Here is a 14,651-nt window from a genome sequence, read left to right on the forward strand (position 1 = left end):
TGCTTGCTTCTCTGCTGTTTCCTTTCGCACAAAATACTCCTGAACTGCTCCAGGAGAATATGCTGCAGCTTGAAGCAAGGGTCTTTCAAACATACAAGGGTCTTGCCAAAAGTGATGATCCTGTCCATTTTACAACGTATTAGAGATATGAATAGATTACTACACCTCTGACTGAAATCCAAATACTGCACCTTTGTTAACTTCTCTACAAAATCCCCTTTCTAACAGATGCATTTATGCCATGTGTGGCAAGCGGCTGCGGCCGGTACCCAGCCAGGACACCCGGGACCGGAGGAGGGATTGCACCTCCTCTGGACCACAAGGGGGCAACCGCCCTGGTGGCTATGGGGACCACGGGAAAGGAGCATGGAAGCTAAACCCTATAGGGGCCCGTGGTCTCCGCAAGGGGGCGCCCAAATGCCTGGAGAGCCCTGGTCGTCAGCACTTCCGCCACAACTGGAAGTGCTGGAGGGAAGAAGACCAGGGACACCCAGAGTGCTTCTGGGTGCATATGTGGCACTTCCGCCACACCAGGGAGTGCTGGCAAAAGTTCATCGGGAGGTACCTGGAGCAAATATGGGTGTGTATAAGAGGGGCCGCCTCCCTCCATTCGAGTCGGGTGGAGGAAGGACGAAGCCTGGAGGAGAGGAGTGGAGGCGGTCAGAAGAGAGAGATGCATTGTTGAGGGCCTGGACCTGAAAGGGCTGTGTGTGTGCACTGTAATATAATAATGTATAATAGTAGGGGGCTTTGCCCCCTGCTCGCTTCGCTCGCCAACCCCCGTTTTTGTTTTACCGGATACACGCTTTTAAGATTTTTTAAATCTTTGAATTGTTGCTATTTCATTAGTTTTGCTTTTATTTCAGAACTTCTGTAAAACCAATATTTGGAATCTTTTGAGTCCCAATGTGCTGAATCTTTTTAATGAGGTCAGTGAGACATGTGTTTAATGGCTTTGTACCATAATTCAGTTTGGAATTTCAGCACAGACAAAATGATCCACATCATCAGCAGTTAATCATTTTTTTTGCAAAGTAACCAATAAATGCACGTGAGGTAAACAATGTTTTTGAAATTCTCTGACTTCAAAGCATTACAATATTTACAAACTTCTAACATATCACCTATGTCCATATATTCAATCTCTATTCGCCTTTTCGTTATTTCTCTGCAGTAATAATTTCTCTTTCTTTGCAGTAATGCGATGTTTACTTTCTTTTTTTGACACTGTTGTTTTGTTCTGCTTTCATATTCTGTATCTATCTCTGCATGTGTTTCACTCCTACGTTTTTTTTGAGTCTTTTGAATTCCAGTTTTCATTATCTCTAACCTGCTCTGCATGTGTTTGGCCCCCTTGTTTTTTAAGCTCTTTATGACGTTTTACTTTGTTTTCTACTCTGTCTTTTATTTCTGACCTCGCTTTATCCTGCTTTTTTTTAATGACACCTGGGGCCTCATGCATAATGCCGTGCGTAGAATTCGCACTATAACATGGCGTAAGCACAAAAGCTGAAATGTGCTTACGCACAGAAAAATCCAGATGCAGGAATCTGTGCGTACTCCAACTTCCACGTTCTTCCGCTCCATAAATCCCGGTCAGCGTGAAAAGTAGCACTTGTGCACAAGCCTTCTGTCCCGCCCAAACTCCGCCCAGAATTACGCCTCTTTGAATATGCAAATCAATATAAATCACCCTTAAGGTCAGCATTCTGTGAAAAGACAATGGGAAAAGCACGGGGGAAATATAAGAATTTCAGTGAATACCAAGTGGAGGCAAAGGAAAAACATACTATTTGTTGATTTAAACAGTGGAATAAACAACAAAAGGAAGTTGATCGAGTGACATAGCGTGTCGGAGAAACTCGAAAGCTCACGTACACACTGCCAAAATGAAAAAGAAGTCACATATCAAAGTCGCCGTGAAAAGGTGAGTTGTAGCCCAACGTCTGAGCTTATTAGGGTACAGACAAAAAAAAATAGGCACACAGTGGGGAAAAAAGCACAAAATGTCAACTTTAATCTCGAAATTTCCACTTTAATCACGTAGTTTATTTTGTCATTAAAGTAGAACATCATACACTTCATCTTAAAATCGTTTAAGTTACTAGTTTCTCAAATCTCATCGTAACTAAAGTAGTAGTTAAAGTTAAATGCTTTGTTTTGTATTTGATCTTCAATGTGCTCTATGTGTGTGAATCACTACGTGCTTCCGTTCTTTCTCTTTCTCCGACAGGACACAGAATACATTACATTCGTGATATTACAGCTCTCTGAATAATAAAAATACTGAGATGTATATGTGATATCATTTTCATGATGATTGGAATGAAAACATGTTATTAAACATGAACACAGTAGCGCAGTGATTGTTCATGTCTCACACAAGATGCTGCTGTGCCATGCGCGACCTTCGATGAAGTACTTTATTGTAGCAGTACTGTCTCTTTCAAACATACTAACCTTCAATTCCTGTCCTTTCTTTCCCCAAATACTCAATCGCCACACAATCAGCTCTGTAATAGACATTAAGCCATCTGTAAGCTTACAACGACGATTCTTCAAAACTTTTAAGGAACATTGAAATATCTTCATAGTACGTGTTTAATTATTCTATCCGTTTATCCTTCCAGTGTCGCGCCAGCCTCAGCAAATATACAGCGCGAGGCAAGAACAATACGTGAACTTGCTAGCACTGCAGCACCGTGTCCTCACATGTTTAATTATTAACAATACAGATTATTTAAATGAAGTTAAAGTTTTATCTGTATAATATAATCAACATATTTTGCTGCATTTCATCTTAAAAATTATATTGTCATCATATGTAAATGCGCGCTTTATAAAGTGGCTCAGGATGTGTAATATTATAACTGTAGTGCAAGTTTACAGTGGGGTGATTGTACTTATAAGTACAAACAGTTCTACAAGGAGAAATTGATTGAGTGCATTTACAGTTCTTGGGATGAAACTGTTTCTGAACCGCGAGGTCCGTACAGGAAAGGCTTTGAAACGTTTTGCCGTGGCTGAGGTAGCCTGTGCTTGATGCTGTATACCGATAATTCTCTTTCCCTTAAGCTGCTGCTGTGATTCCCCACTCAGATACAGTAATAAAATACTCCGAGTGGTGCAGTGAGAGTAATATAGAAAAAGATGATCCGCTGTGGCAACCCTAAAAGGGAGCAACTGAAAGAAGAAGGTGCAGTGAGAGTAACAACACTAAAGCAGTTATGGTATTTGGAATACTATGGCTATTCCCTGGACCATTATATTGTTACAAGTTAATTACAATCAGATGCATTACACTAATAAACAATATGCAGTTAATTTCAGTGTATTTATAAAGCTGCGTCAGGAATGTGGTTCTAAGAAATAAAGGGTAACCACACAGGAACAGTAGCACTGCTTTGACGCTGGGTGCTGCCAGTCTGCAAAACCGAACTTGCGTACGACAAGGTATGAGGTACCGTGGAAAAGTGCGTGGCTTTACGCCAAGTGTAGGTTTTATACATCGCGATTTGAACGTGGAAAAGTTCTTATGCAACATTTCTGTGTGTACGCACCGTTTATACATGAGGCCCCTGGTCCTTAGTGATTACTTTCCCTTTTTCGAGTAATAATTTCCGTTTATGCTACTGTGATCTTTACTTTCTTTTTTTATACTTAAATTTAAATTCTACTTGTTCCCGCCTGATAATTACTTTTCTTATTTTCTGAATTTGCACCTAGATTATTCTTTTTTTTTTTGTCTCTCCAACGCTTTTGAGTCTCTTTTCTCTGCGCTGCTTTCTTCTTCGCTTAGTCGTCTACACTTCATTTATAACGTATTGTCATTATACTTTTTATATACACTGAGAGCCCTGGATCTGTGTGTGCACAAAGCCAAAACACAACTGAGTGTATTGCTGGCTGCCCGTGCTCTTATTTGGTTGTAAGTAGGGCGTATCTTGAAGGAATCTCATGTTCTACGTCATCACGAGACGGTCCTGGGTCAATCTCTTGGCACAAAGTCTCATGTTTAAGGTACCCGCGAGACGCTCCGTGGTCATTCTCTTTAGTCTTGTGGGTCTTTTAAGTGTCTTCCATGATCTTAACGTAAAGATCACGTATCGTCGCCCTAGTGTTTCTCTCCAGGATTTTTTTTTATAATAGAGAAAAACCTGTGTTGGTGCTTGAACCATCGGTGTCCGCCTGTCTGTGTCCGGGCCAGTCTCCACACATCTTTTTAGAATGTTCCCTTGTACAGATTAAACCAGCTTTAACGCCTCTCTCATGGTGTTGGAGAAAGTCATCACCGTTGATGGCATAGCTTTAACCAGTGTGTGAAATACCCCATAGTACCTTAAGTAGACAACAGATACACAATCTGCAAGCTAAAGCCATAGCACCTCATATTTTTGATGGTCGTCATGCAGATTGGACACCTTTATGATGCACACACAGATATCTGTGCAGAAGAGCAGAACCCATCAGCTCTCCTGTGACAGTGCTGAAGATCACATTTACAGTTTTCATTGTTCTGCTTGATTTTTTTTTTTCAACTAAACCCAAACTTTGCTGCCTTTCCATCATTTCACAAATGGAGTCAGACCACATGGTGGCTCTGTAGCTAAGGACCTGCTCTGGTATCTGGAAAGTTGCCAGTTTTGAATCCCGTTACTGCCAAAAGTGACCCTACACTGTTGGGTTTTTGAGCAAGGCCCTTAACCTGCAATTGCTCCAGGGCAGACCCTCCACTCTGACACCAAGGAGAATGTGAAAAATAACAAATTCTTAATACAAGAAATTCTATAAAGTGAATAAATAACAAGAAAAAAATATCATTAGCCCCATAATGCCACAGACCCTGTTTTGTAGATCCAGTGGGTGAAGAACAAAGATGGCAGAAGCGCACCATTTCATTGGTAAAGCAGGCTATAGTAAGAATGAAACCCCCTAACAATGACCTTCTTCTGAATTAATATTTGAGCATATTTTCTTGCAAACCCAATAATTGGTACTAACCCCATAAGATTTATATATATAAAAGTCAATGTATATGTGTGTGTGTGTATGTATGTATGTTCCAGTATCACTTCCAAACGGCTGGAGCGGTTTTCATGAAACTTCGTACACATGTTTCTCATTGGTCGACTAAAAATAGTGTAGGGTGAAATCAACCCTAACCCACCCTCTTCTGGGTAGGGTGGGGGGTGATCTTGTGGTCTTGTATGCCTGTTATCATCCAGTTGACACTCGGAACGACCACCAGATGGCGAACTGGAGGCGACTGCCAGCATTCTTTATGTTTGAGCAGCACCGCACCCCAGTTGCTTAAATAGAGTTGGCCAGGCTATTTCTGGGACTCATTCTGTTTTTGTGACTCAAGCCGCCATATATATATATATATATATATATATATATATATATATATATATATATATATATATATATATATTGTGGCACCGGCCGGGACGCCCAGGAAGACCGGAGGAGGGCTTGTGCCTCCTCTGGACCGCGAGGGGGAGTCCGCCCTGGTTGTGTTGGGGGCCTCGGGTAAAGGGATTGGAAGCCCAGCCCTGTAGGGACCCGTGGCCACCGCCAGGCGGCGCCCCGGTGCCTGAATATCCCTGGAGCCCAGCACTTCCGCCATACCAGGAAGTGCTGGGGTGAAGACGACAGGGGACATCCAGACGGCTTCCGGGTGCGCAGCCGGCACTTCCGCCACACTGGGGTGTGTCTACGGAGGAGTGCCGGGAAGCAGCTGGAGCCCATCCGGGTTCCTATTTAAGGGGCCGCCTCCCTTCAGTCGAAAGCGGAAGTCGGGTGGAAGAGAGACGGAGCTGGAGAGAGAGGACTGGAGACGGTCAGGAAGGCACAAAGACTGTGAGGCCTGGACATTGGGGGAACGGTGCCTCTTGCACTGGGGTTTCTGGTGCACGTGATATTGACTTGTAAATAGTGTACATAGACGGTGTGTGGTGGAACTTATGATGGCCATCTGTGTGTGTCTGGGTCCGAGTCCACAATATATATATATATATATACAAAAGCTGTGTAAGCCCATGCTGTAAAAAGACCGGGTCCTAGAAATTATTTAAATCATCAGAAAAAAAATTGAAATGTAGAGATATCAGGTAATTAAAAGGAACTCTGGGCATCTCTCACCTAGGAGGATTCGTTTTGCCAATGTGCTCACATCTCTTGTGCATTAGTGGCTAAGTGACTTTGTCTTTGTTCGGAGGTTTCGTTTTTGCGACATGCTCGCCTCGCTTGTGTTATTAGCATCTAAGCGAGTTTTCTGTTTGCTTATCCCGACTCCACCTCTCACTTCCGGGTCGGACAGACACACACACTTCCACGCATAGACATTTATATATAAGATAAAGCAGAAGGTAACAATCTTGTGGTCTTGTATGGATGTTATCATCCAGTTGATGCTCGGAACGTTTCTGGTGTGCTCTGTAAAAGCAACTGACAGTTTTATCATGAGAAATCTGTAGTATTATTTGTTTGTCATTTTAATATTTGTTTTTGTTAACTATATTTTCATCTTGCATTATTCTTATTGTAGTGGTAATAAAATTAAATCAACCTAATAATAATATTAATTTAATTTACTTTTTTTACGTTGTCAAAAATTCTGTATGTAAAAACTTATTACTACACCACAAAACAAAATGAGTCTGACAAAAAAACCTTAAAAAAGGCTTTTCCCATCGTTTTTACACTACTTTGAATGTATGCTGTGATTATATTGTAATTAAAATAGGCTATCTATTATATTATATATAATATAAGTAAGCAATTTTATTTTTATGTACCGTAAACATCCTATATTTATTTTGTGAGTTCAGTGGCTCTCTTTACAATTTTTGTTTATTGATTAATGAACTAAATGTCATTTGTTTCGCAACGGTGTAGCTAACGTGTTGGTGTTACAATTTTTTCATATAAAAGAAATAGGAATTTTGTTTAAATACATTCATAATCAAAAAAACTAATTTAATTAACTTATCAAAATCCAGTTAAAGTATAGACCAAATACAGCTATGATATTTAACTTAAAATAGTTATTTATATAGGTAAAATGTTTAAACTTTAATTAATTGTAAAAGAATTTCAACTGGAAGAGACTAATTGGAGATTCGGTCTTTTATGTCTGTTATCATCCACTTGATGCTCGAAACGTTTGCACAAACATTGAAAATTGCTGGAATCAATTTGGACACGGCGTGTTTCTCACATGGGCAGCTTTATGTGGCATGTCCAAGGGCTGGAAGTCCTAAGAACCTTAATACATCGGCTAGAATGATAGAAAGATGGAAAAACTAAAAACATTGTAAATAAGAAGGCTCTTCAGTAAACAATGCAAGCACATTAGAGAGTCTTCAATGTTTGTCGATTTATTTTTATTTTTAAAGTTGTGTTCTTTTTATTATATTTTATAATATAATATATAATATTATAGTCCTGCGGTGGGTTGGCACCCTGCCCTGGATTGGTTCCTGCCTTGTGCCCTGTGTTGGCTGGGATTGGCTCCAGCAGACCCCCGTGACCCTGTATTCGGATTCAGCGGGTTAGAAAATGGATGGATGGATAATATTATATAATATATAATAATATATTATTATATTTTTTTCAAGCAATTAAAAACAATAAAAAAACCACTTTATTTTCCTCCCGGGCAATGCTGGGTATTTCAGCTAGTTTTAAATATTATTTTAATTGTGAGGTTTTTAGTAAGTTCAAAGGGTTAATTTGTGGATCCAGATCCCCCATATTTTGCACTTCAGCTCCAGTAATAGCAAAGAAACATATTGTAATGGATTTCATTTGCAAGACTGGCCTAAGCCTTTCAGTTAATCATAAACCACATTGCATTGATCCATTGATCTGCCCATTGTAAGCTGATTCTCTCAGAGGAGATAAATGTTTGTTTCCCTGTTGCTCTAACTAAAAATACTTTATGAAAACTGAAAGGTAAGCTCTGTTATTTGCTTTTAAGGTGCTTTGCCCATTATCTGACACCGTTAGTTCCCATATAGGCATCTTCATATATGCACTGAAGTCTTATAAGACTGTCAGTTGTTTGGATTTCCTCCTTCCCAAGGAATTCAGACACTACATACTGCCAAAGCCAATTGTCCTTGTCAGCCATTCCCTTGTTCTAAACCAAGAACACATGACTGACTTAGGCAAGTGATGTCCATTTTCACTTGGAATAGATAAAACTAAGAGTTACATTACCACACATTTTAATGTCGTCAAGCATTTCTTAATAACTGCTCTGTGGCCGTGACTGTTGAAATGACTCTCTACACTCTTGGCGTGTGCCAATAAATTTTAAATAGTCTGTTTGGTCTTTACATGGCACAGCTACAGTGTCCCGGGTTCAGATCCTAACCTGGTCCCTGCTTGTGTGATGTTAGCACTTTTGCCTCTTCCTCAGAATGTTTCAGTATCTCCCATATACCAAAAAATGGTACTTTAAAAGCACATACCCTAAGAATGGACCATGTCTAGGTAGGATAGATTTCATTCCCCTGTGAACCTGAAATTGGGATAAGAATGTTCCAACTATGAGTGTATGAATATTTGCTTTAGGTCTTGTGTTAAACTCAGAAGGCAGCAGGTGATGGGCCCTAAATGCATCCCTCACCCTTCTATGTGAATATCCAAGGACCTGCTGACCAGTGAACATTTATCCTTTAAGATGGCACTCTTACCATTTAGAGTGTAAGACACAGATCAGATTTTCATTGTACTATTTGTAAATAGCGCACTTTCACTTTTCTCAGCAGTCTACTTATTTTACTCGTTTCTGTGCTTGGACTGGGAAACTCAAGATCATCGGTCCAAGTCCAGAAGGGAATTAATATGATGCAAATTCAGATATGTTTAACCAGGATTCATTCTATCATCTGGCTTTTGGGGTTACAACTGATACTGGATTGTACAGGGTGGCCCACGAAAAAGTAGCCCGCCTTCCTGCCAGAGTGGCGCGCCGATTGACTATCCTCATCACGAAAGCTGTTTAGACGTTGTGCAAACGTGTGAGTATGAGCTGAGCAGAAAAAGAAATCATTTTCAGCACTTTCTGTAAAGAGTGAGTAAAGATTTTTGCATTTCAAGTTTCTTTCTTTATGGAAGGGCGCCTTTTTTCGCCAGGGAGGCGGGCTACTTTTTCGTGGGCAACCATGTACTTTACATGCTGTTTGCCTTATCTGTGTAGCATTCCTTTAGTAAAATGGCACAGGGTCAATGACTGGGCAGACGTTTCAGAGGTGAAGGACTTTAGTGGGGTTAACCCAGTGCTTAAAATTGCTTTGCATCAATGAGTCTATTTGCAGACCCATGGCTAACCAAAAGACCCTCCTTTTGTTCTCCTCAGGTATGAGCACAGCTGCTGAAGTTGTAGTGGCAAAGCACTGTGGTCTACGGGTGTTTGGACTTTCACTCATAACCAACCAGGTGGAGAAGGACTACTCTGAGAAGGGAAGTGTCAACCATGATGATGTGCTGGGAGTGAGTAAGATGAGGGCGGAGATGTTGAAGGCGCTGGTCTCTGAGATGATTGGCCAACTAGAAATTAATAACAACATTGTAGAAGTCTGACTGAATCACATTAATGCCTTCAGAAGTTTCACACTTTGAATGACATTATGCCAAGAATTTACAGTAAGTTATCTAAATAAATTGAAATATCAGCAGACGTGTGTGGTTTTGCATGTCTCTTACGGGATTGATCGAGTTTCCAAGCCTTATAACATGCAACTAGAGAAGAAATTGGTCTTGGGGAGACAGGGTTGACTCTTCAAATCATTTTCATTCTGCTATTTGAATCCTGACTTTAAAGCAGGCCAGACTCCAAGCTCAAATCGATCACCTAGCCATTTAAAAACAGACTTCTATTAATCCTTGAGTAGGTGTTAATAAATCTTTTCAACATGCTTAAATCAGTGTTTTAAACACTCCGTGGTGATTGGTGGTTCTGTAAGTGCTCCAGTGTTAGCCAAACACTAAAATATGGTGCTATGGAATATCGAATAAATTAGCCAGGGAAAATGCAATCAATCAGGATATGCATATCTAAAGGAAACAAATTCCATCATACTTGGGTACCCAATCTGCCAACACAAAACACACCACCTCATATATCTGACCACCATTGTGCAGGACATCCGCTTATTACGAGACATACACACTTAAACACTATGTGAGTAATACTAAAATGGCGGTTTCCCTATGTGGATCTGTCCTTTAAGCTCAGCTTCATTTTTGTTGGTTTTCTGCTACTGGCTATAACTTCATCATTCTTCACTTATTTTTCATGTTCTACCCCTCAAAATAAACATCAGACATTTCTCTTTCAGAATTTGTAGCAGGAGTACTTCTTTATATTCCCTGCTTTGTGTCCCTATAAATGCAAGTTATCGCCAATATACTAACAACCCAATTGTGCTTCACTCACTCAGAATATGAACCAATGTAGGAAGTATTTTAAGATGGAGAATCTTTTATCTGTGGCACCTCTTCACGAGAACCACCTTTTTCAACCCTCACAAACATACGCAGTTTTTAATATCTGGAAAACATTTGGGATTAAATCACTTAGAGATCTTTATATAGACAACGTCTTTGCATCCTATGAACAATTACATTCCAAATTTAAGTTTCCAGCAACACATTTCTTTCACTATCTTTAAATTAGAATCTTTGTTAAACAGAACCTACTTGATTTTCCTCACCTCCCAACTTTCTCTATGCTGGAAAAAATATTGAATAGTTTCAAGAACTCAGACAGCATTTCTGTAATATATAAAACCATTTTACAGTCCCTCCCTTTCAAAGATCCCAGAGGACAGTGGAAAAAGGATCTCTCACTCAACATCTCAGAAAAGGAGAGAGAGGTAGCAATGCACAGAATTCACTCGAGCTCCATTTGTGCAAAGCATACAATTATTCAACTCGGGGCGCATCTCTCTCGTTTAAAATTTTCCAAAATGTTTCCAGGGCAAAATCCAACCTACGAACGCTGCAATCGAGCTCCAGCCTCACTGGGTCACATGTTTTGGGCCTGCACCAAATTAACATCATTCTGGACCAAAATTTTTAAATGCTTTTCAGACAGCCTTGGTGTCACAATCCCCCCCTAATCCACTAACAGCTGTGTTTGGTGGGCTCACTGAGGGGCTTTAAAGTGTAGAAGGACAAACAAACTGTGATCACCTTTACTACACTATTGGCACACAGACTTGTCTTGTTCAATTGGAAGAATCCTAACTCTCCTCTTTTAAGTCAGTTCATAACTGATGTTATATATTATTTGAAATTGGAAAAAATCTAATTCTCACTTAGAGGATCTGTGCAGAACTTTTTCAAAACCTGACAGGATCTAATCAATAATATTTTAGTTAAGCTCTTAAAGCACTGAGGAAGCAGATTCTCTTCCCATTTTTTTTTCTTCTCCATTTATCTTTATCCGCTTATTAAACTCATCAATTTACTTATTTTTACTAGCTTTAAGTTTTACTCTGTTGTCCTAGCTCTCTTTCTCAAGGGTGGGGGTTGATTGTTCTTCAATCCTACTTTTTGTAAAAATTGATCTATTTGTATGGAATGATTACAATAAAATCAATAAAATTTATATTATAAAAAAGAATTTGTAGCAGGAGAATTATTTATGTTGTTCACATACACTATATGGACCAAAGCATTGGGATGCCTGACCAGTACACCAACAGGGACTTTAATGATATTGCATTTAGTAAGGAGTTGGTCCCCCCCATGCAGCTGTAACAGCTTCCACTCTTCTTGCAAGGCTTTCCACATGATTTTGGAGTGTTTGTGCCCATTCATTCTGTAGAGCGGGGTGCCCAATGCGTCGATCGTGTTCAACCGGTAGATTGGAAAGGTAGTGCAGGTAGATTGTGTTGCATTCAAAAAAATTTTTGTCTATCATACAGTATATCCTTCCTATGGCATTTGCCACTTGATTGACATACAGGGCGGCCCGTCTGAGATCTCTTTTCTTCTAACACACTGGTCATCCCGCACGCATGATCAAATACGTGAGCTACTGCAAAACTCCGGCTATCTAAATGATCTAGTTAGCCTTCCAATTTATATCGACTAAAGAAGGGATTTAAAAAAAAAAAATTGTTGTTTATGGGCTGGATGTTTAATTGGAAGAGGATTTTTTTTCTCTCACAATGTCACAATCGAAGTGCGTTTGTCTGATCTGCCAATCTATCATTGTTATTCCAAAGAAGGAAAATGTGGAAAGGCACTTTCAAAGTGTTCATAAAAACTACGAAACTGACTTCCTTCGAAAAAGCAATCTGAGAAAGAGAAAGGAGAGGGAACTAAAATCGCAGTTAATCGGACAGCCATCGTTATTCACTCGGCTGAATTCAAAAGCAAAGGCAGACACACCGAAGCATCGTTCTGGGTGAGCCACTCGATCATTAAGCATAAGAAGGCCTTCCAAGATGGAGAGATGATAAAAGATGCCTTCGTTGAGGCAGATGGCTAGGGGGAAATTCCTGCTGAGATTTCAAGACCCCTGGCCAGAGATAAGGAGTTTCTCCTTGTCATTAAACATGCAAAATACAAGCAACTTAATAACTATCAATGGCCGCTAGACTTGGCATTTTTTTTCCGATCTGACCAACATGTTGAATGAGCTTAATTTATAGCTGCAAGGAAAAGAGAAACCCAATATGGTCAATATGATTAGCTCAGTTAATGCTTTCAAATGAAAAATGCAACATCTGTCCTCAAAGCTGCAGCGCCTTGATTTGGGAAACATCCAAAACTTCACGTCAGAGCTGGAGACACAATGGAAGGCGTGTGAGCAACTTGACAGCATTCGCTACACAGAGCAGATTGAAAATTGTCTGTCAGACTTTTTCTAATGGAAAAAAAGTAACGAGTCGAGTGTTGCCCAATGTAGCGGAGTAAGAGTAGCATTTCACAAATATACTCAAGTAAAAGTAAAAAGTATGGTGCAGTAAAACTACTGTGAATTTCCCCTTGGGATTAATAAAGTATCTAACTATCTATCTATCTATCTATCTATCTATCTATCTATCTATCTATCTATCTATCTATCTATCTATCTATCTATCTATCTACTCTTAGAAGTAAAATTTTTTTAAAAAAGTTACTCAAGTAAATGTAATGGAGTAAATGTAACTCGTTACTACCCACCTCTGATAATCAGTGTGTGTATATATATATATAAAACTGCTCAAAAAAATTAAAGGAACACTTTGAAAACACATCAGATCTCAATGGGAAAAGGAAATCCTCCTGGATATCAATACTGATATAGACTGGGTAATGTGTTAGGAACGAAAGGATGCCACATCGTTTGATGGAAATGAAAATGATCAACCTACAGAGCTCTGAATTCAAAGACGCCCCAAAAATCAGAGTGAAAAAAATATGCGGCAGGCTAGTCCATTTTGCCAAAATTTAATTGCAGCAACTCAAAATTGTACGCAGCACTTTGTATGGCCCCTGTGTTCTTGTATACATGCCTGACAACATCGGTGCATGCTTCTAATGAGATGACAGATGGTGTTGTGGGGGATCTCCTCCCAGATCTGGACCAGGGCATCACTGAGCTCCTGGACAGTCTGAGATGCAACCTGGTGGCATTGGATGGACCAAAACATAATGTCCCAGAGGTGTTCTATTGGATTTAGGTCAGGAAAGTGTGGTGGCCAGTCAATGGTATCAATTCCTTCATCCTCCAGGAACTGCCTGCATACTCTCACCACATGAGGCCAGGAATTGTGCACCAGGAGCCACTGTACCAGCATAGGGTCTGACAATGGGTCCAAGGATTTCATCCTGATACCTAATGGCAGCCAAGGTGCCTTTGTCAAGCCTGTAGCAGTCTGTGTGACCCTCCATGGATATGCCTCCCCAGACAATCATTAACCCACCACCAAACTGCTCATGCTGAATGATGTTACAGGCAGCATAATGTTCTCCATGGCTTCTCCAGACCCTTTCACTTCTGTTACGTGCTCAGGGTGAACCTGCTCTCATCTGTAAAAGCACAGGGCACCAGTGGTGCATCTGCCAATTCTGGTATTCTATGGCGAATGCCAATCGAGCTGCATGCTGCTGGGCAGTGAGCTCAGGGCCCATTAGAGGACATGGGGCCCTTGGGTCACCCTCATTAATTCTTTCTGGTTGTTTGGTCAGAGACATTGACACCAGTGGCCTGCTGGAGGTCATTTTGTAGGGCTCTGGCAGTGCTCATCCTGTTCCTCCTTGCCCAAATGAGCAGATACTGGTCCTGCTGATGGGTTATGGACCTTCTATGGCCCTCTCCAGCTCTCCTAGAGTAACTGCTTGTCTCCTAGAATCTCCTCCATGCCCTTGAGACTGTGCAGGGAGACACAGCAAACCTTCTGGCAATGACACGTATTGATGTGCCATCCTGGAGAAGTTGGACTACCTGTGCAACCTCTGTAGGGTCCAGGTATCTTCTCATGCTACCAGTAGTGACACTGACTGTAGGCAAATGCAAAACTAGTGAAGAAACAGTCAGAGAAGATGAGGAGGGAAAAATGTCCACCTGTTAAACCATTTGGGGGTCATCTCATTGTTGCCCCTCTAGTGCATCTTTTGTTAATTTCATTAACACCATAGCA

At 40.5% G+C, this 14,651-nt stretch overlaps 1 protein-coding gene across 1 annotated transcript in view; it reads left to right on the forward strand.

Moving 5' to 3' along the window:
• Positions 1-10,410, forward strand: part of pnp4a (purine nucleoside phosphorylase 4a) — a 33,082-nt gene extending 22,672 nt beyond the window's left edge. Inside the window, exon 6 of the mRNA XM_039735097.1 lies at positions 9,371-10,410. Within this exon, the coding sequence (XP_039591031.1) occupies positions 9,371-9,594 (224 nt within the window). The 3' untranslated portion in view covers positions 9,595-10,410. The remainder of the gene's footprint in view (positions 1-9,370) is intronic.
• Positions 10,411-14,651: the final 4,241 nt, after the last annotated feature.

The sequence above is a fragment of the Polypterus senegalus genome, chromosome 14 (assembly GCF_016835505.1).
Source record: "Polypterus senegalus isolate Bchr_013 chromosome 14, ASM1683550v1, whole genome shotgun sequence".
NCBI lineage: Eukaryota > Metazoa > Chordata > Cladistia > Polypteriformes > Polypteridae > Polypterus > Polypterus senegalus.